Source organism: Salvelinus sp. IW2-2015, linkage group LG1 (genome assembly GCF_002910315.2).
Source record: "Salvelinus sp. IW2-2015 linkage group LG1, ASM291031v2, whole genome shotgun sequence".
Taxonomy (NCBI): Eukaryota; Metazoa; Chordata; class Actinopteri; order Salmoniformes; family Salmonidae; genus Salvelinus; species Salvelinus sp. IW2-2015.
In genome coordinates, this window is record NC_036838.1 from 31,618,057 (window position 1) to 31,640,471 (window position 22,415).

Here is a 22,415-nt window from a genome sequence, read left to right on the forward strand (position 1 = left end):
CTTGAGAACAACGCTGACGTATACTCCTTGCAGTAGTATCACAATCGTGCTGCTGTAAAATAGGGTTGGTTTTCCTCTTCTCTCCAACGGAAGTTGGACAAATTTGGTGTAACCGCTAAATACGCCCTCCCATCAACTCAATTCTTTGGGTGTGCCTTCTCTGATAATTTATAGCTAGCAAAGTACAGTACATCTTCGCTTCAACAATATAACCTTGCTCTGGGGCATTCAGAATCGCCATGAAGTACGCATTGGTAAGAATATCCTGTCGTTTAAATAAATGATTTCCAGTGTTGCTTGTCTGCGTACAGTAGCTACTTTAGCTAGTTAACGTTCCAAGCATCACCTGATAGCCAGTCATACGGTTGCTTGCTACCTAACTAGTCAGCTAATTTGCGGTACTTTGTTAAACAGAGAGTGGGAACAAAGCACTGCAGCTATCAGATAACGTCTATTCCCTGAACTGGTCAAATTAAACGCACATATTTGAAGATTTGGCGCTGACATTGAACTGATTAAAATATAACTAACTAGTGACTCATGTTGTAAACTTGTGCAAGTGACTCATCTTGCCTAGCTGCCAGCCAAGCAACCAACTGCTGGTATGTCTGTCACCGCAAGCAATGCTTTTTTAACCTTAGAATTCCAGATACCATCATAGTTGTCAACTTTTGTCTGACATTGGTTGTATTTAAAAAGCAACTACACTGTCAGTGACAAATGTCATCAGGAAGACTGCTATTTTGTTAATTCTGAGACAATGCCTGACGAAGTGCCTTGAAAAAATGTAACGTATAATAGCAGAACATTTGCAGAATGAAAACAGTTTTACAGTGCCTTAAGTCTTCACACATCATGACTTCTTAAACATTTTGTTGTGTTACAACCTGCATTTAAAATGGGGGGAAATTAGATTTTAGGTCACTGGCCTACACACAATACCCCATAAGGTCAAAGTGAATTATGTTTTTTGTTTTTTTTGTTTACAAATTCATAAAAAATATGAAATGCTGAAATGTCTTGAGTCAGTAAGTATTCAACCCATTTGTTATGACAAGCTTAAATAAATTCAGGAGTAAAAATCACAAGTTGCATGGACTTGGTGTGCAATTATAGTGTTTAAAACTTCTTATGGCTGCAATCCCGGTAAAGGGATCGATATGACAACAGCCAGTGAAAGTGCAGGGCGCCAAATTCAAACAGAAATCTCATAATTAAAATTCATCAAACATACATGTGTCTTATACCATTTTAAAGATCTTGTTGTTAATCCCACCAAAGTGTACGATGTCAAATAGGCTTTTCAGCGAAAGCACCACAAACGATTGTTAGGTCACCACCAACACAGAAACATTCAGCCATTTTTCTAGCCAAAGAGATGAGTCACAAAAAGCACAAATAGAAATAAAATGAATCACTAACCTTTGATGATCTTCATCAGATGACACTGATAGGACTTCATGTTACACAATACATATATGTCTTGTTCGATTAAGTTCATATTTATATCCAAAAACCTCAGTTTACTGTGGCGCCATGTTCAGAAATGCCTCAAAAATATCTGGAGAAATTGCAGAGAGCCACGTCAAATAACAGAAATACTCATCATAAACTTTGATGAAAGATACATGTTTCACATAGAATTAAATATACACTTGTTCTTAATGCAACCGCTGTGTCAGATTTCAAAAAGCTTTACGGCAAAACACAATATTCAATAATCTGAAAACAGCATTCAGCCACAAAAGCAAGCCATACAGTTACCCGCCCAAATTGTGCAGTCAACAAAACTCATAAAAAGAATTATAAATCTTCACTTACCTTTGCTGATCTTTGTCGGAATGCACTCCCAGGACTCCCACTTCCACAAGAAATGATCGTTTTTTCGGTAATGTCCATAATTTATGTCCAAATAGCTATTTTTGTAGCGTGTTTGGTAAACACATCCAACGTCAGGGAAGCGCGTTCACTAAAACCTGACGAAATGTCCAAAAGTTCCGTAACAGTCCGTAGAAACATGTCAAACGATGTATTGAATCAATCTTTAGAATGTTTTTAACATAAATCTTGAATAACGTTCCAACCGGAGAATTACATTGACTTCAGATGAGCGATGGAACAGAGCTCCCTCATGTGAATGTGCATGGTCAAAGAATGGTCAGGTCATGGCAGACCTGACTAATTCCCCTCTCATTCGGCCCCCCTTCATAGTAGAGGCATCAGACAAAGTTCTACAGACTGTTGACATCTAGTGGAATCCATAGGAAGTGCAAACTCATCCATATCTCGCTGTGATTTCAATGGGATCTTGGTTGAAAATCGACCAGCCTCAGAATTTCCACTTCCTGTTTGGATTTTTTCTCGGGTTTTTGCCTGCCATATGAGTTCTGTTACTCACAGACATAATTCAAACAGTTTTAGAAACTTCAGAGTGTTTTCTATCCAATACTAATAATAATATGCATATATTAGCAACTATGACTGAGGAGCAGGCCGTTTACTCTGGGCACGTCTGTGCACCTTTCATCCAAGCTACTCAATACTGCCCCTGCAGCCATAAGAAGTTAACATGATTTTTGAATGACAACATCTCTGTACCTCATATTACAAACACTGATTCAACCACAAAGACCAGGGAGGTTTTCCAATGCCTTGCAAAGAAGGGCAACTATTGGTAGATGGGTACAAATTAAATGAATAGATAATGAATATCCCTTTGAGCATGGTGAAGTTATTCATTACGCTTCGGATGGTGTATCAATACACCCAGTCCCCACAAAGATACAGGCGTCCTCCCCAATTAAGTTGCTGGAGAGGAAGGAAACCGCTCAAGGATTTCACCATGAGGCCAATGGTGATGTTTTAAAATAGTTACGGAGTTGATTGGCTGTGATAGGAGAACTGAGGATGGGTCAGCAACATTGTAGTTACTCTACAATACTAACCTATATGGCAGAGGGAAAAGAAGGAAGCCTGTACAGAATGCATCCTTTTTGCAATAAGGCACTGAAGTAGAACTGCAAAAAAATGTGGCAAGAAATGAACTCTATGTCCTGAATACAAAGCATTATGTTTGAAGCAAATCCAACACATCACTGAGTACCACTCTTTATACATTCAAGCCGCATCATGTTATGGGTATGCTTGTCATTGGAAAGGAATAGGGAGTTTTTTAAGATAAAAATTAACGTAATAGATCTAAGCACAGGCAAAATCTTAGAAGAAAAACTGGTTCAGTCTGCTTTCAACAGACACTGGGAGACAAATTCACCTTTCAGCAGGACAATAACCTAAACCACAAGGCCAAATATACACTGGAGTTGCTTACCAAGACGACATGGAATGTTCCTGAGTCTAGTTACAGTTTTGACTTGAATCAGCTTGAAAATCTATGGCATGACTTGAAAATGGCTGTCTAGCAATGATTAACAACCAACTTGACAGAGCACCTTTTTTAAATGCAAAAAATATTGAACAATCGAGGTGTTCAGGGCTCTTAGAGACTTACCCAGAAAGACTCACAGCTTTAATCGCTGCCAAAGGGGATTCTAACATGTATTGACTCAAGGGGTTGAATACTTGTCTAATCAAGATATATTAGTGTTTTATTTTACATTACATAGTGTAGATCGTTGACAAAAAATGACAAATCCATTTTAGTCCAACTTTGTGTAACAACAACATGTGGAAAAAGTCAAGGGTTGTGAATACTTTGAAGGATTTGTGATTTGTTATTATTATACCACAAAACCTTATTTCTCTCTTGTATATAGTCCACGACGGTAGCTGTGACTGCTGGGGTGGTATTGCTGTCCACTGTGGGCATAATTGTAGCCCTCTATCTAGGCAAGAAGAAGAAGCCTCCAGTCACCTTGCTTGACCCTACTCAAAAATACCAGCTAACACTCATCGATAAAGAGGTACTGTGGGCTATTGAAACAGATACTCTGTATCAAATTAATTATACATTTTTGGTCTGTGCTTCAGAGGCCTGTGCCTAATTCATATATGTACTTCATGGAAATAATTTTTGTCTTAACATTTTACCGAATGTTGATAGTCGTGCTTGATGCATTGCATTGTGACAACCAATGTACACTACATGACCAAAAGTATGTGGACACCTGCTCGTGGAACATCTCATTCCAAAATCATGGGCGTCAATATGGAGTTGGTCCCCTTTTGCTGCTATAACAGCCTCCACTCATCTGGGAAGGCTTTCCACTAGATGTTGGAATATTGCTGCGGGGACTTCCATTCAGCCACAAGATAATTAGTGAGGTCGGGCACTGATGTTGGGCGATTAGGCCTGGCTCGCAGTTTTCTTTCCAATTCATCCCAAATGTGTTTGATGGGGTTGAGGTCAGAGCTCTGTGCAGGCCAGTCAAGTTCTTCCACACCGACCTCGACAAAGCATTTCTGTATGGACCTAGCTTTGTGTATGGGAGCATTGTCATGCTGAACAGGAAAGGGCCTTCCCCAAACTGTTGCCACAAAGTTGGAAGCACAGAATCATCTAGAATGTCATTTTATGCTGTAGTGTTAAGATTTCCCTTCACTGGACCTATTCCTCCTCCACCAAACTTTACAGTTGGCATTGGGGCAGGTAGCAATCTCCTGGCAATCCGCCAAACCCAGATTTGTCCGTCAGATTGCCAGATGGTGAAGCGTGATTCATCAATCCAAAGAACGTGTTTCCACTGCTCCAGAGTCCAATGGTGGCGAGCTTTACACCACTCCAGCCGGCGCTTGGCATTGCGCATGGTGATCTTCAGCACTTCCAGTTGACCGGGTCAGCTGTAGCAGGGTTGAAATTTGACGAACTGACTTGTTGGTAAGGTACGATGCCACGTTGAAAGTCACTGAGCTCTTCAGTAAGGCCATTCCACTGCCAATGTTTGTCTATGGAGATTGCATGGCTGTGTGATCAATTTTTATACACCTCTCAGCAACGGATGTGACTGAAATAGCCAAATCCAGTAATTTAAAGGTCCACATACTTTTGTATATACAGTTGAAGTCGGAAGTTTACATACACTTAGGTTGGAATCATTAAAACTTGATTTTCAACCACTCCACACATTTTCTTGTTAACAAACTATAGTTTTGGCAAGTCGGTTAGGACATATACTTTGTGCATGACACAAGTAATTTTTCCAACAATTGTTTACAGACAGATTATTTCACTTATAATTCACTGTATCACAATTCCAGTGGGTCAGAAGTTGACTGTGCCTTTAAACAGCTTGCATAATTCCAGAAAATGATGTCATGGCTTTAGAAGCTTCTGATAGGCTAATTGACATCATTTGAGTCAATTGGAGGTGTACCTGTGGATGTATTTCAAGGCCTACCTTCAAACTCAGTGCCTCTTTGCTTGACATCATGGGAAAATCAAAAGAAATCAGCCAAGACCTCAGAAAGAAATTGTAGACCTCCACAAGTCTGGTTCATCCTTGGGAGCAATTTCCAAATGTCTGAAGGTACCACGTTCATCTGTACAAACAATAGTACGCAAGTATAAACACTATGGGACCACGCAGACGTCACAACGCTTAGGAAGGAGACACATTCTGTCTCCTAGAGATGAACGTACTTTGGTTCGAGAAGTGCAAATCAATCCCAGAACAACAGCAAAGGACCTTGTGAAGATGCTGGAAGAAACAGGTACAAAGTATTTATATCCACAGTGAAACGAGTCCTATATCAACATAACTGAAAAGGCCGCTCAGCAAGGAAGAAGCCACTGCTCCAAAACCGCCATAAAAAAGCCAGACTACGGTTTGCAACTGCACATAGGGACAAAGATCGTACTATTTGGAGAAATGTCCTATGGTCTGATGAAACATTAATAGAACCTTTTGGCCATAATGACCATCGTTATGTTTGGAGGAAAAAAGGGGACGTTTCCAAGCCGAAGAACACCGTCCCAACTGTGAAGTACGGGGGTGGCAGCATCATGTTGTGGGGGTGCTTTGCTGCAGGAGTGACTGGTGCACTTCACAAAATAGATGCCATCATGAGGTAGGAAAATGATGTGGAAATATTGAAGCAACATCTCAAGACATCAGGCATGAAGTTAAAGCTTGGTTGCAAATGGGTCTTCCAAATGGACAATGACCACAAGCATACTTCCAATGTTGTGGCGAAATGGCTTAAGGACAACAAAGTCAAGTTATTGGAGTGGCCATCATAAAGCCCTGACCTCAATCCTATAGAAAATGTGTGGGCAGAACTGAAAAGGCGTGTGCGAGCAAGGAGGCCTACAAACCTGACTCAGTTACACCAGCTCTGTCAGGAGGAATTGGCCAAAATTCACCCAACTTATTGTGGGAAGCTTGTGGAAGGCTACCCAAAACGTTTGACCCAAGTTAAACAATTTAAAGGCAATACTACCAAATACTAATTGAGTGTATGTAAACTTCTGACCCACTGGGWATGTGATGAAAAAAATAACAGCTGAAATAAATCATTCTCTACTATTATTCTGACATTTCACATTCTTAAAATAAAGTGTTGATCCTAACTGACCAAAGACAGGGAATTTTTACTAGGATTAAATGTCAGTAATTGTGAAACTGAGTTTAAATGTAATTGTCTTAGGTGTATGTAGACTTCCGACTTCAACTGTATAGTGTATGCATGGCTCTATGGCCTCTTTTCATAGGTGATCAACCATGATACTCGCAGGTTTCGCTTTCGACTTCCCTCAACAGAACATATCCTGGGACTCCCTGTAGGTAAGTCTTCACTTGCACATTGTTCTTTCTGGGTTTTGTCAAGTGACAGTTTTTGATCATTGATTATTATTTTGTAGAATTCAGTTCCATTAATCTAAATAGTCCTTTAGCTCACCAGCATATTAATTAGACTCGCAACGTAATACTTGATTTGCGTTCCTGGAATGCTCTCTACTGTATGAGTCATTTAGCAGAACAATCAGAGGATGAAGCCACACCCAATGACCCTAGCGCTATTTTAAGTCAGTGTTGACTTTGTTTCTAACCACCTTATTTGTTTCTTCTAGGTAATCATGTATACCTCTCTGCCCGTATTGACGGCAGCCTGGTAGTCAGACCATACACACCTGTGTCCAGTGACGACGACAAAGGATATGTTGATCTGGTTGTGAAGGTATGTATGGCTTGTCCAAGCAATCCTATATCATATTCTGAATATGAACACACTAGTACTATCAAACCTGGGTCTGTATGTATCAAGCATCTCAGAGTAGTAGTGCTGATCTAGGATCAGGTTCCCTTTGTCCATGTAATCTTATTATTTGTGATCTAAAATTAAAAACGGATTCCTAAATCAGCACTCATATTATGAGAAGCTTGATACATACGGACCCTGATCTGCAAAGTGTATTTCATGGATAAAATTTCTCCCCAGATCTACTTCAGGAATGTGCACCTCAAGTTTCCTGACGGGGGGAAGATGTCCCAATACCTGGAGAGTTTGCAGCTGGGAGATGTGGTAGACTTCAGAGGACCAGGAGGCCTGCTGGAGTACAAAGGACATGGTACGGCCAGTCTGCTGCCTGGCACAACCTCCCTCTGATATATACAAAAATGATGTGTCCCAAATGGTACCCTATTTCCTATATAGTGCATTACTTTTTACCAGGGCCCATAAGAATCAGGAGCTATTTGGGACACACACATAGTCTCCAATGGACTGGGTGTTTTAGCTTTGTGTGCTTAAGTGTGGTGTGGCTGGCTGAGACTGATCATGTGTGTACATACTTGTTTTCAACCTTAAGTCTACTGAATAAGTCGGCAGTACTTGTGTTATGTGGAAAATCTCCAAGTAATCACATTTTGCAACTTTCATGCTCCAGAAAAGCACTGCCTAAAGAATATAATTGTACTGTATTGCCACTGAAATGTATTATTAGATGATAATGGACACAACCAACAACTGTCTTCCATTTTGGACAAGATAGCTCCCCAAGCACACACTGGAAAAGGAAAGTAATAATTGTGTTGGCTTAGTTGTCTCATTGCTTTCTCCCATTAAATTCAACAGGGCTGTTTGCAGTTCAGACAGACAAAAAGTCTCCTGCTGAGATAAAAGTTGCCAGTACTGTGGGTCTGATAGCTGGAGGAACAGGTGAATCTACCCTATGCAACCCTGCCCTCTGAACTTAAACACTTAAATGTTGTCTACGCACAGGTAAATGTAGAGTGCTTTTAGTTCCTGGTGCTGAACTCCCTTCCCTGTCTGTAGGCATCACCCCTATGCTACAGCTGGTGCGCGCAATCATGAAGGACCCCAGTGAAAGCACCACCTGCAGCCTGCTGTATGCCAACCAGGTGTGTGGCCGCAGCTCACACTGGTCTCTCCTAGACTTTTAATATCATCTCTATAAATAAAGGATAGATAAATGCTTATTACTAGCATCACTGTGGATGTAGCTCATAGGCTTGCTTAGGTTGAGAGTTAACACTGAACCAGACACCTTTGTTAACTGTGTGTGTGTATATGTGTTCAGACTGAGAAGGACATCCTGCTGAGGGATGAGCTGGAGGAGGTCCAAGTCAGACACCCAGACCGCTTCAAGCTGTGGTTTACAGTGGACAGGGCACCCGAGGGTATGTGGTTTATGGCTTTTGCTTGCGTTGCTTAACAAAATGTGTCAATTTGTATTATCATTTTGAATTAGTATTCATTGTGTATATTATGTCACAATAGCTTTTCAGCAGTCTGAAAAGCTAAACCTGGCCGTCTCCCTGCACAGACATGTAACGTTACCTTAGAGACTATTTGCACCAGAGAGACTCCAGTATATGCACCTTGTAAATTATTTGCACTGACTACCCACAAATCCAACCCTTACAGACACACACACACAGAAGCACCCATTAACACACACACACACACACACACACACACACACACACATTCACACTCAGAACTCGTATACACACACATTCAACGCTGCTGTTCTAATATATACTATTGATTCCAATAACCACTATATTACTAAATAGTATAACAGTCCATTTTTACTATGCATACTGACCTCTTCTACTACTTATTATGTTTGACTTGACTCTTCATTGCTATTATTGGTTAATGTACTGCATTGTTGAGGGAGCTAGCACATAAGCCTTTCACTGCACCGTTCGCTGCAAGTAGCCTAGTGGTTAGTGTTGGGCCAGTAACTGAAAGGTTGCTGGATCGAATCCCCGAGCTGACAAGGTAAAAGTCTGTCATTCTGCCCCCTGAACAAGGCAGTTAACCTGCTGTTCACCGGTAGGCCATCATTGTAAATAAGAATTTGTTCTTAGCTGACTTGCCTAGTTAAATAAAGTTTCCATTTAAAATGTACAAAAAAACTGCTGTAAACTGTATGTGACAAATACATTTTATTTTATTTGAATCCTTATGCATACCGGTACTTGTTTGCGATCCCATGAAAGATTGAATAAGATCCATTTGTGTGGCTCAGGCTGGGAGTACAGTGAGGGCTTCATCAACGCAGACATGATCCAGGAGCACCTGCCTGCCCCCAGTGACGACACCTTGGTGCTCATGTGCGGTCCGCCCCCCATGATCCAGTTTGCCTGCAACCCTAACCTGGACAAGTTGGGCTACCGGCAGAGTCAGCGCTTTGCCTACTAGTCTTCAGCCAAGGGACTTTCCTCCCAGCCACCACCGGCCTGGGCATTCTCAATTCAACAAGGACATCAATTCAGTGCTAGACTTGAGCTGGAACTACTGCTTGAGAACCAGCATCTCTTTAAAGAATATTGGGTTAAAAATATTGCAGAGTTCCGCGACCTAAATATAAACAATACCGGCACCCAAAATGAGTAACGGCTCCTATTTCAGTCCACTAGAAGCACTGCATCAGTCTACTGCCAAAAGCCCCATCTGATAAGTGCAGACATGGCCTCTTATATATCAGGTTGATCATTAAATGCTCACTTGCAACCAAAGTCCTACCTTTGTATTATTGGCCTCCACTAAGCTCTGCCTCATCCCCTGCTGATAGCTACAATTGATTGGGCCCTGTGTATTTTTAGGTGAGCTGTTGAGGCTTTGATTTATTATTGATGTTCTTACCCTTGCGTGTTCTTCCTAAGAACAGGACAGAGAGAACAGACCCTAAAGATAAAGCCACATACTGAGCTGAATTACGCCCAGGGGTGCAGTGCTGAATATGAGAAGGCCGCCCAGGCAGCATTGCTTTAAATGCACACATGACACATTATATACACTTAAGTATTTCAGCTTTTGCAGAGATGCATTATACTGTATTTTGGCATCTGCTTTGAGTGTTACAAATATATACAGTGCCCTTTGTATTTACTGGGATGTTGACAATTTTGTTGTTGTTTTGGCTCTGTACTCCAGAACTTTGAATTTGAAATGATACAATGACTATGAGGTTAAAGTGCAGACTGTCAGCTTTAATGTGACTTTTTGCACTTTTTGTACATCGTCCTCTCATTTTAGGGGACCAAAAGTATTGAGACAAATTCACTTATGTGTATTAAAGTAGTCTCAAGTTTAGTATTTTGTCCAATATTCATAGCAATCGATGATTAAATTAAGTTTGACTACACGTGTTGGAGGCATTTGCTGTTTGTTTTGGTTGTTTCAGATTATTTTATGCCCACTAGAAATGAATGGTAAATAATGTATTGTGTCATTTTGGAGACTCTTTTATTGTAAATAAGAATATGTTTCTAAACACTTCTACGTTAATGTGGATGCTACCATTATTATGGATAGTCTTGAATGAATCGTAAATAATGATGAGTGAGAAAGACCCACAGATATCATAGCCCCCCCCCCCAATGCTAACCTCCCCTGTTATTGTAATAGTGAGRGKTWRSMWKKYYTKGGGGGGGGGGGGGGGGGTGTATGATATTTGTATGTCTGTAATTTTCTCACTCATCATTGTTCAAGATTCATTCAAGACTATCGGTAATCATGTTAGGTTTCCCATTAGCAAATGTGGAAGTGTTCAGTGAGATTGAGTGAGCATAATAATTAAAGGCGCTTTTTGTATGCCTGTGGCAATTGTTTGATATATTATACTTTAAGAGCTTTATCTGCAATGCACTACTACACTCGTTGTAAAATGTATTCTGTGTTTATGAAGAGAGAGAAACTAACATTTCTGGCAGCATTTCAAATTGCTTCCACTCAGACATGATCCATCCTGTTCTATTTACGCATTAAATCGATATTATCCATGGTTGCAAAAATAAAAGAGTATTGAGGAGGGAAACAATCATTTGTACACCTTCAATTTGCTGGAACAATGTAGCTCTGGTTGTGGCAGTTGAATGATATCGCAACGAGGAGTCATCTGCATTTCAGCAGACGATGTAGTCTGGTCCAAATGCTGGGACAGAGTGGGAGTTGGAAAGGTTCTTCTAATTCCACTGCCTACACTGTTGATAGGGATTAGGGATTACTGAGGATTTGAGATGCTGAATTGCAGTTGGTTTGGGTGTAGGAGTAGCTCTCTATCCACAAGGATGCTGGATGAGGATTATTATTATTTTTTTAGTAAGCTTTTCTTGTGCTGCTAAAATGTGGCGTCGGCAGCTCCGGGCTGAATACAACTTTTAACATTGTAAAGTACAAGTAACTTTCATGTGGGTTCGTGCAGGAACTATTATGGAGGTAATGCGATTCCACTGAATCATTAATAGCAGAAGCACGAGCATGACCTGGGAATAGAACATTACTATTTTTAGCCTATGTTGATTTGATATCATTCATAGGGGGTTAAACCTAAAACATTTTAACCGTTGTACAATTGTAATTTTAACCACTACATGGAGACGCAGCGTCATTGTTTATGAGGCCCAGTTAAACCTAAACCAGTTGCTTGGCATTAATATAACTTGTAATTTTCATTCGTCGTGCTTCGTGACTGTTCGGAGGTTCGGCTTGTTTTTGTAAGAATCCGGAAGGGATCAGGGTCACGTTTCCTTTGCCGTCTGGAGTATAAGGTACGTCTGTTGAATGAACATGTAAACGTTAACTAGCTAACTTCAACAACGAACAATATTATTGCAGATGCAGTAATTTCAATAGTCAGGGTGTTTGATATTGGTTCGATACAGCCAAATGTGACCATCTTTCTTTGAATATGCGAACGCTGCTAGTGCTAGGCAGTTAGCTAGCGATTTCTATTAGCTAGCGTGCGTTAGCTTCGGGCTCAAACTATAATTTAACAGTGTACGTAAGCAATCATGTCAGCTAAATAATAATAAAGGAGTTTGGGGGGTGTCAAGTCGTTATCTTGCTATTTAATTCGATGTTTCTTCTGATACTATTGTGTTGATGTTTTGTTCAAAGCTAGCCAACCAGTTGACAGTCTTGCCAGTTTTGTTTGTTAGCTGTTAGCTAACCAACTACCCTTTCGTCTGTCTACCAAGAGCAATTTTGGTCTTGACATTTTCAAGAGCAATTTTGGTCTTGCCATTTTAGCCGAGTAACATATCGTCTAAACTGTTATTAAATGCTGATTTATCGAGTTAATATTCTCACGACTGTATAGCTGAGCATGATATAAGACGTTGTTGATGGTGTTAAAATGTTTGTCAAAGTAATACTGGAAGCTGCACACTCAGTGCTGAATGCAAGAGCAGGCGAGGACAATCTCTGTGGGAAATATAGACCTACCAAAAATCCACATCAAGTGCTATTGTCACAGGTGAAGTTAGTTGTAATTTCAAATCGAGTTTTCAGTGAAACTATAGTAACTGGCTAGGTAATGTATTTGGCTAATTTAATTGTGATTTATTGAGTCCTCAGTACTGGCCAACTGAGAACTGAAAGTGCCAGGCTTAAGCAGGATACACAGGCAGAGGACAGGTCATCAGGCGGTCTCCCTATGTCAGGCCGAAACGGGTCTGCGAGCGATGCAGACTGTCGGATCTCGGAGGACTGCCGGTCCCCGGATGTAGAGCTGATGGAGTTGGGACCCCTGCTGGAGGAGGCGGGCCGGCAGGCAGCGGGGAAAGGCATGATGTCGGAGGTGAGAGTGGGGGAGACAAAGTTTTCTAACCAAATGGCACCCTATTCTCTACACAGTGCTCTAATATTGATCCGTTTCCTATGGGCCCTAGTCGAAAGTAGTGCACTATATATGGAATAGGGGGTAATTTGGTATGAAGCCTGACTCAACGGCTGTATTAACACAGGTATTTTCTAAAGCGGAGCTCAGAATCTTCTAAATCAATATTTTGAAAGATTGAGGTGGTCTGCAAACACAAGTTTCTAGTGAAACCATCAGTGTATTCAGAGAGGTGAAAGTTCAGAATGTTGCAGAACTCCCTATTGGCCAATTCTACATGGCAGACACATTGGTTTGTTATACACGCATTTATCTGAATGTTCTGAAGCGTTGCACCCACCTGATTAGACCCCAGTTGAAGACAAAACAAATGTAGGTTGAGGTCATTGGGCAATAGAGCTCAGCTTGGTAGGGGTCACACCTAAGTATTGGTTAGGGAAATGTAGACCAAAGCCAACTGGGATTCATTCCAATGTGTTCACTATTATCCTGCGTGCTCTACTCACCTAACTAAATCACCTTCCACTTTCTCTCTGCAGGGGGCCTCAGTTCTGCCTGATGATGATGATGATGATGACGAAGAGGTGGAAGAGGTCCTGACACTGCCCCTCCAGGCTCACCACGCCATGGAGAAGATGGAGGAGTTTGTGCACAAAGTAGGCATCATTGGGCTGTTCCAGAAGCCAGGATCATTAAGTTAGCCAGCTAACTTTCATAACAAGCCAAATATATCTCTTGATTTTCTGATTCATTTAGAAAGCTAAACTTGAATATGGGTTGTTGGTTGTTGAGTCAATTATACCATGCCCATTTCAAGTCTATATTTCTTGAAAATATGAAGTTATTTCAGAAATTCTGGTACAGTTACCTGGCTAACTCATTGATCCTGCTTTCTGGAACAGCCCCTATGGCTGCTCTGTCTTAAGTTCATACAAGAGAGAATAAGACTGGTGAGATAAACAGGACATTCATGGTAGCCTATACCCCTGTGTTTCAGGTGTGGAAGGGTAGCTGGAGGGTAATCCCTTTTCACGTCCTGCCGGAGTGGCTGAAGGACAACGACTACCTCCTGCATGGACACCGGCCCCCAATGCCCTCCTTCCGCGCCTGCTTTGGAAGCATCTTCAGGATCCATACAGAAACAGGCAACATCTGGACCCACCTTCTGGGTGAGTGAGTGTGTGAGATACTTTTGGCCATGTAGTGTATGTGGATACCTCTTCAAATTAGTGGTTTCGGGCTATTTTATAAAATTGAGTACACCGCCATGCAATCCCCATAGACAAACATTGGCAGTAGAATGGCCCGTACTGAAGAGCTCAGTGACTTTCAACGTGGCACTGTCATAGGATGCTACCTTTCCAACAAGTTAGTTTGTCAAGTTTCTGCCCTGCAAGAGCTGCCCCGGTCAACTTTAAGTGCTGTTATTGTGAAGTGGAAACGACTAGGAGCAACAACGGCTCAGCAACATCCACCTAAGATCCAAGTCTAAGATCACATGCGCAATGCCTAGCGTCGGCTGGAGTGGTGTAGAGCTCTCCGCCATTGGACTCTGGAGTAGTGGAAATCTTAACGCTACAGCAAGAGAATGACATTCTAGATTCTGTGCTTCCAACTTTGTGGCAACAGTTTGGGGAAGGCCCTTTCCTGTTTCAGCATGACAATGTCCTGGTGCACACATCGAGGTCTATACAGAAATGTATTGTCGAGATCGGTGTGGAAGAACTTGGCTGGCTTGCACAGAGTCCTGACCTCAACCTCATCGTACACCTTTGGGATGAATTGGAACGCGAGCCAGGCCTTATCGCCCAACCTCACTAATGCTCTTGTGGCTGAATGGAAGCAGCCATGGAATGAGATGATCGACGAGCAGGAGTCCACATACTTTTGGCCAATCCTCACATGTTTAACCTTATGCCTATAAAGTTGCTGTGAAGTACAAGTACACGTTCCTGACAGCTAGGGTACATTCAGTAGAAGTTCAGTGTGCTGCTGTTAAGCGATGTATGTATAGTGCCGTCACTTATCCATACTATATAGCGAAGTATTGTGCCTCCTTTACACATAACATTTCCATATACAATCGCCTTGATTGTGCCCCCCACCTTATATATGTAGTATGCCCCATAGAGATCCTGTTCTTTCGCTAATATTCATTTGTTATGATATGCCCAATATGATTACTGATCCACTAATGATGGCCTCACCTCTCCAACCCCCAGGGCTGATCCTGTTTATTTGTCTGGGCACGTACACCATTCTGCGGCCCAACATGTACTTCATGGCACCTCTGCAGGAAAAGGTGGTGTTTGGGATGTTCTTTCTGGGCGCGGTGCTCTGCCTCAGCTTCTCCTGGCTCTTTCATACCGTCTACTGCCACTCTGAGAAAGTGTCTCGCACCTTCTCCAAGTAAGACCGCATGGCCCCCTCCCAGAACTTCTGTTTGTTTTCTGATTAGCACTACTGTGTTTCTGAGAGGAAATGTGATGTTTCATTTCAGAAATTGTCTTATGTTCGAGTGTCATCCAAATGGATCTGCGTCATTCCTCATCTAACCTCCACGGTGTTGTTTGTTTCCCCTTAGGCTTGACTACTCAGGTATCGCCCTGCTGATCATGGGTTCCTTTGTGCCCTGGCTCTACTACTCGTTCTACTGTTCCCCGCAGCCACGCCTCATCTACCTCACCATAGTCTGTGTGCTGGGCATCGCCGCCATCGTAGTGGCCCAGTGGGAGCGCTTCTCCACACCCGCGCACCGGCCCACCCGAGCAGGTGCTGCACCACATATTAACCAGCCTGTCAGAGAGTGAACTGTGACGTAGCTACAGAGCAAGGACATGCATGTAAATTTATTAATTCAACATGCTACTATCTTTATAGTATGATTTTTTTTTTTTACTAGAGTATTTGACATAGGCTTTGAAGAAGTACCTGCAAATAGGCTACCAGTGCATTATAATGTGGGGAGTTCAAAAAAATTAAACAATCTACCAAATCTAATTTTTAAATGTTTTACTTCTTGTCATTATCATTTACCTGATGAGACAAGACATGGAGGGGGGGGGGGGGTTGCTAACTTATGATGGGTTGCTGGGCAAGAAAAGATTGAAGACCCCCATCCTATACTACGAATGCTCCAGCCCAGTGCTTCCACCAACCAACCTTTCCCCTCCATGTCTCCCACAGGAGTGTTCATGGGCCTGGGACTGAGCGGCATCGTCCCCACAGTGCACTTCACCATCGAGGAGGGCTTCGTCAAGGCCACCACTGTGGGACAGATGGGCTGGTTCTACCTGATGGGCGCCATGTACATCACTGGCGCCGGACTGTACGCCGCCAGGATCCCTGAGCGCTACTTCCCCGGCAAATGTGACATCTGGGTAAGACAGGCACTTTTTTTCTTCCATTTGGGATGTAGACACAGGCTTGTAGCTAGCTCCTGAACTAACCCTATGTCCTCACTTATATAAGGATAATGTTATTGTCATTTATCAGATGCACTAAATGGAGAAATATGGTGCCATTTGGTACGCTGCCTCTGACCTCCCTCTCTCCTCAGTTCCACTCCCACCAGATCTTCCATGTCCTGGTGGTTGCAGCAGCCTTCATCCACTTCTACGGCGTCACCAACCTGCAGGAGTTCCGCTACGGCCTGGAGGGAGGCTGCACTGACGACACCCTTCTCTGAGAGCAGCCCAGCTGTGGCCCCCTCAGCCATTTCCTGGTCGATGCCCCTCCCTCCCCCGCCTCCCTACCCTATAAAGTGCTGCTGGAACATGCCATGGTCCCCCGTAGCTCCTTTTCTCCTCTCTTCTTCTCCTCCCCTGATTTGCTCATGTCATACTTGGTTTTCTGGTGGTGGTTCTCTGCTTGGGCTCCTTTCTCCCCATTAAAGTATCTTTAGCCAGTGAACTAAATGGAGGGGCATCCCGCCGATGCGGCACCACTTTTTTTTATCAAGATGAAGCTCTAGGCTTGACTTTAGCTCATTAAGAACAACAGGGGGTTTTTGATCAGATTGATTACATGTTTCCTTGAAGGAAGGGAACCTCAAAGTCATAGAGATATCATAATGGTGTCTTTCTTGGCCTACAGAGCTGCCTACATCAAGTTGTAGGAGGCTTGTGTGATAGAATGGGTCCGGGTTGGGGTCAATACATTCCATATTTATTCTGTCAATACAAGGAATTAATTGAAATTCAATTCATGAATTGAACATTGAAAAGTCCTGATTGAAAACAATGGGCAATTCCAACAATTCATTATGGGCATTTGATTCTGTTGATTTAAAAAAAAAAATTAAAAGCAGTCAACCCCACCCCAGGTATGGGTTATGGAGCTGGAAGGCAAACAGTTTAAATTACTTTCTTACAAGACATGGTGCTTGGTACCCGTTCCCCTCATGTCCCTTTACAATTGAACACAATCTTGTATGATTGATAGCTGGTATGAAACTAACCTTGCAACGCACAATGGGCAAATCTGGGAATAGGTTAACTCTTTCTCTTCTCATCTTGAGTTTCTTTTCTTTTTAAGGCTATATTTCAGAACTCTTAAGGTCAAATTATTGCACCTTAAAAGTATGTTATTACTGTTTAAACTTTAAGTCATTGCATAGGGTCCACCATGTAGTGTGTATGAATAATCATTTAGTTTTCCTGTGCCTTACATGCAAACCTCACTAGCCACGTTGCGTGCCGCGAGCGTTGCAAAATAAATGTACAAATACATGTTATTCACACCGCTCGCGTGTATGAGCGTCTGCGTAGCCAAGCGCTAAAATAGAACTTGGTTCTATTGAGAAGCGCCAGATGCTGCAAGTCCCCTCCTTATTGGATATCAGGAAGATAGAAAGGGAAACCTACTTAGTTTCTAGTTCTGTGGATTAATCGTCGGAGTAGAGAAACGCACAACTGCGTGTGTCGTGATCGCATCAAATGTGGATGGACAAAATCAACATATGCACGCGCGTGGCCGGTGTAGTCCGCAGGTTAGGCCAATGGAAATAGTTTTTCAATAGATGGGCCAATATTGCAGTCAAGTGAACTTCATTAGGATCTCCAGATATGATAGGGACCTTATTTTTTTCCTTTATATCAAATCACTATTAAACTTTTGACCTCCAATAGTTCTCAAACTGCTATTTATTAAGACCTTTCTTTTTTTTTTAAGCTGACTTTGTGGCTTTATTACAAAGACTAAGCAATCTATGTATTCTTGACTTTGTGTTGTATCCTGTGTAGACAAGTTGATGGATCATACATTTCCCTGAAATGTAAACACATAATAAATATTTATTAATGGGAACCAAACTGAGTCATGCATTTTCTGTCTGATGTAGTTATATTGCACTACTTTTCACATACATGAAAATTGTTTTCAATATTTGTTTAGCCATTTGAGTTACTAATGCTGCTTCAATGAGGTCAATTTCTTTGGCGTGTTAATAGACTGACTATATTAATGCCTCATGTCTGTCCACATCTATACTAGTCATAATTTATCTGGGGTGTTGCATATAATTGAATCACTCCTACTCCAGTACATTCGGAAAGTATTCAGACCCCTTGACGTTTTCAACATTGTTACGTTACAGCCTTATTCTAAAATGGATTAAATAGTTTTTCCCCCCTCATCTACACACACCCCATAATGACAAAGCGAAAACAGGTTTTTAGAAAAGTATTCAAAATAAAGAACACCATATTTACACAAGTATTCAGACCCTTTGCTATGAGACTTGAAATTGACCTCAGGTGCATCCTGTTCCCATTGATTGTTCTTGATGTTTCTACAACTTAATTGGAATCCACCTGTGGTAAATTCAATTGATTGGACATGATTTGGAAAGGCACACCCTTGACGTATGGCCCATCCAGTTTAACAGGATTTTTGATAGTTACAATCTCATCCATAGAATTTGCTTTCTGAGAACAAAAGGCATTGGGGACGTTTGAGTGGTAAGGCTAAAGCAACCGACTGATGAAATTCGAGGAGTGAAGTCAAGGGAGGTGCAACCACAGAACAATGAGCCAGATATTTCACTGGATGTATAAATGTGAAGCATCTGGTTGGCCTTTCCACTCACTACCAAATATGGTGATGAGATGGATTTTGACTGACATTCTGCAAATTTTCTCATGAAACATTTTATCAGTATTTTGTTTCCAAAACTAGAATCGGTAACAAACACTGTGTTTTGTAGACTTTACCCTTTGCTAAAGTTTTAAAAAATTGCCTTGGTTAGGAGTGCAGGGGTGAATTGAGTTATTGCACACGGGCACTTCACAGTAGGTGTTACCTAACAGAAATATGCAAATACATGCTAGAACACACCAATAGGATCTCACTAGCTCACGCTTGTCTCTGCCCACCTCCTTGCTTGTTCTGCCCACTATGATTAATTTGCTCTCATTGGAAACAACAGGCTCTGGTCTATCTTGGGTTAGTTATACAAATCTTTGGCTGATCCCTCCTGATGACCTGGTTGGAGTCATGTCCAACCGGTTCATCAGGAGGGATCAGCCAATCATGAAGAAGAAAATTGACTACTTCAAAATGGAGATTGCCTCAATGGCGCTGCCACTCTGTGACAGAACTATATATATATATATATATTTATCATTTTAAAAGGCTAATTGGTCATTAGAAAACCCTTTTGCAATGATGTTAGCACAGCTGAAAACTGTTTGTGCTGATTAAAGAAGCAATAAAACTGGCCTTCTTCAGACTAGTTGAGTATCTGGAGCATCAGCATTTGTGTGTTTGATTACAGGCTCAAAATGGCCAGAAACAAAGCACTTTCTTCTGAATCTCGCCAATCTATTCTAGTTCTGAGAAATAAAGGCTATTCCATGTGAGAAATTGGCAAGAAACTGAAGATCTCATACAACGCTGTGTACTACTCCCTTCCCAAAACAGCTGGCTCTAACCAGAATAGAAAGAGGAGTGGGAGGCCCCGGTGCACAACTGAGAAAGAGGACAAGTACATTAGGGTATCTAGTTTGAGAAACAGACGCCTCACAAGTCCTCAACTGGCAGCTTCATTAAATAGTACTCACAAAACAACAGTCTCAATGTCAACAGTAAAGAGGAGACTCTGGGATGCTGGCCTTCTAGGCAGAGTTGCAAAGAAAAAGCCATATCTCAGACTGGCCAATAAAAAGAAAAGATTAAGATAGGCAAAAGAACACAGACACTGGACAGAGGAAGAATGGAAAAAAGTGTTAAGGACAGACGAAGGCTGTAATTGCTGCAAATGGAGAATTCTTTGACGAAAGCATTGTTTGAAGGGCACAATTATTATTTCAATTAAAAATCAATATTATAACCTTGTCAACGTCTTGACTGTATTTCCTATTAATTTTGCAACTAATTTCATGTATGTTTTCATGGAAAACAAGGACATTTCGAAGGTACCCCAAACTTTTGAATGGTAGTGTGTGTATGTATATATATATATATATATATATGTGTGTATGTATGATCTAGGCAAAGTTGGTTCCTGTTTCAGTCAAGTATTTGGTCGTGTTCTGGTGAGTGAAACAAAAACACCCTAATGATTGGTAGACAATAGAGCTGATGGCTGCAGGATGAAGTTGGTGAAGAGTAACTGCAGAAACTTGCAGTCAAAACTTCATGACCTTTGATCACATGTATTTTGTAAAGTTCATGCGGTTGACATGTAGCCTCAAGTTGGACAATTTTATCCCCATAATCCAACACACTTTGAAGGGTGTTGGTCACCACAAAAGTGATCCACTCGAACATGCCCACGAAAAAATTAATGGCTTATTTGCTACGTGAGGTTAATTCGATTCAAAAGAAGTTTCGCAATTGTTTAAATTGTTTAGAGTGTACTGATATAAGCAAGACACGTGACATCTTTGCAATTTAGAGAAACAATGCTATATATCGGAGTCTCGAGATATCTCGGAGTCTATGCATATTTATGACATGAGGCTACTCGCATAGCATCTCTCTCCATTGAATACAGGCGGTTGACGTCAACAACCCTCATGGAGTATTCAAAATAGGATTACAATAATGTGATGTATCCATAGGCGGGAGCTAGACAGCCGCGGTGCCACTTTGTGGACAACGACAATTGTTAGGGTGGCGAGACATGTACACTATATATACACAAAAGTATGTGGACACCCCTTCAAATGAGTGGATTTGGTTATTTCAGCCACACCCATTGCTGACAGGTGTATAAAATCGAGCACACCGCCATGCAATCTCCATAGACAAACATTGACAGTAGAATGGCATTACTGAAGTGCTCAGTAACTTTCAATGTGGCACCATCATAGGATGCCACCTTTCCAACAAGTCGATTTGTCAAATTTCTACCCTGTTAGAGCTGCCCCGGTCAACTATAAGTGCTGTTACTGTGAAGTGGAAACGTCTTGGAGTAACAACTGCTCAGCCGCGAATTGGTAGGCCACAAAAGCTCACAGAATGGGAGAGCTGAGTAGCGCATAAAAAAATGTCTACCCTCTGTTGCAACACTCACTTCCGAGTTCCAAACTGCAAGAAATGGGTTTCCATTCCAGTAGCCGCACACAGGCCTAAGATCACCATGCGCAATGCAAAGAGTCGGCTGGAGTGGTGTAATGCTCGCCGCCATTGGACTATGGAGCAGCGGAAGCGCATTCTCTGGAGTGAAGTGATGAATCACGCTACTGGCACTTTCCTGTTTCAGCATGACAATGCCCCGTGCACAAAGCGAAGTCCATATGTAACTGATGTGAAATGGCTAGCTAGTTAGCGGGGTGTGCGCTAATAGCGTTTCAATCGGTGACGTCACTCGCTCTGAGACCTTGAAGTAGTTGTTCCCCTTGCTCTGCAAGGGCCGCGGCTTTTGTGGAGCGATAGGTAACAATGCTTCGAGGGTGGCTATTGTCAATGTGTGCAGAGGGTCCCTGGTTTGGGGCGAGGAGAGGGACGGAAGCTATACTGTTACACATACAGAAATGGTTTGTCGAGATCGGTGTGGAAGAACTTGACTGGCCTGCACAGAGCCCTGACCTCAACCCCTTTGGGATGAATTGGAACGCCGACTGCGAGCCAGGCCTAATCACCCAACATCAGTGCCCGACCTCACTAAAGCTCTTGCGGCTGAATGGAAGCAAGTCCTCGCAGCAATGTTCCAACATCCAGCGGAAAGCCTTCCCAGAAGAGTATTATAGTAGCAAAGGGGGGACCAACTCCATATCAATGTCCATGCTTTTGGAAAGAGATTTTCGACGATCAGGTGTCCACATTATTTTGGTCATGTAGTGTATCTGGTCAGTATATCCATCCTCTTTGGGTATAGGTCCTCGCTTCTGTATCTTTTTTTTCTTCAATGAGGTTTAAC

The 22,415-nt window shown here is 42.0% G+C and overlaps 2 protein-coding genes across 3 annotated transcripts; both read left to right on the forward strand.

The window, feature by feature from the left end:
* Positions 1–111: 111 nt before the first annotated feature.
* LOC111965293 (NADH-cytochrome b5 reductase 3-like) lies at positions 112–10,215 on the forward strand. The gene is made up of 9 exons (XM_023989380.2): positions 112–254; positions 3,774–3,920; positions 6,668–6,740; positions 7,028–7,134; positions 7,396–7,525; positions 8,032–8,115; positions 8,233–8,318; positions 8,498–8,597; positions 9,458–10,215. The coding sequence occupies exons 1-9, from the start codon at positions 240–242 to the stop codon at positions 9,628–9,630; spliced, it is 915 nt and encodes a 304-aa protein (XP_023845148.1). The 5' UTR covers positions 112–239; the 3' UTR covers positions 9,631–10,215.
* Positions 10,216–11,891: 1,676 nt separating this feature from the next.
* Positions 11,892–17,315, forward strand: LOC111965302 (adiponectin receptor protein 1). 2 transcript variants are annotated; one of them, XM_023989399.2, is made up of 8 exons: positions 11,892–11,981; positions 12,790–13,012; positions 13,591–13,707; positions 14,049–14,220; positions 15,274–15,460; positions 15,636–15,823; positions 16,238–16,431; positions 16,611–17,315. In XM_023989399.2, exons 2-8 carry the CDS (start codon positions 12,869–12,871, stop codon positions 16,737–16,739), a joined length of 1,131 nt encoding a protein of 376 aa, XP_023845167.1. In that variant the 5' UTR covers positions 11,892–11,981; positions 12,790–12,868; the 3' UTR covers positions 16,740–17,315. The 2 variants fall into 2 exon arrangements, with proteins under 2 accessions (XP_023845167.1, XP_023845159.1); XM_023989391.2 differs by lacking the exon at positions 11,892–11,981 and adding an exon at positions 12,516–12,688.
* The last annotated feature ends 5,100 nt before the right edge of the window (positions 17,316–22,415 follow it).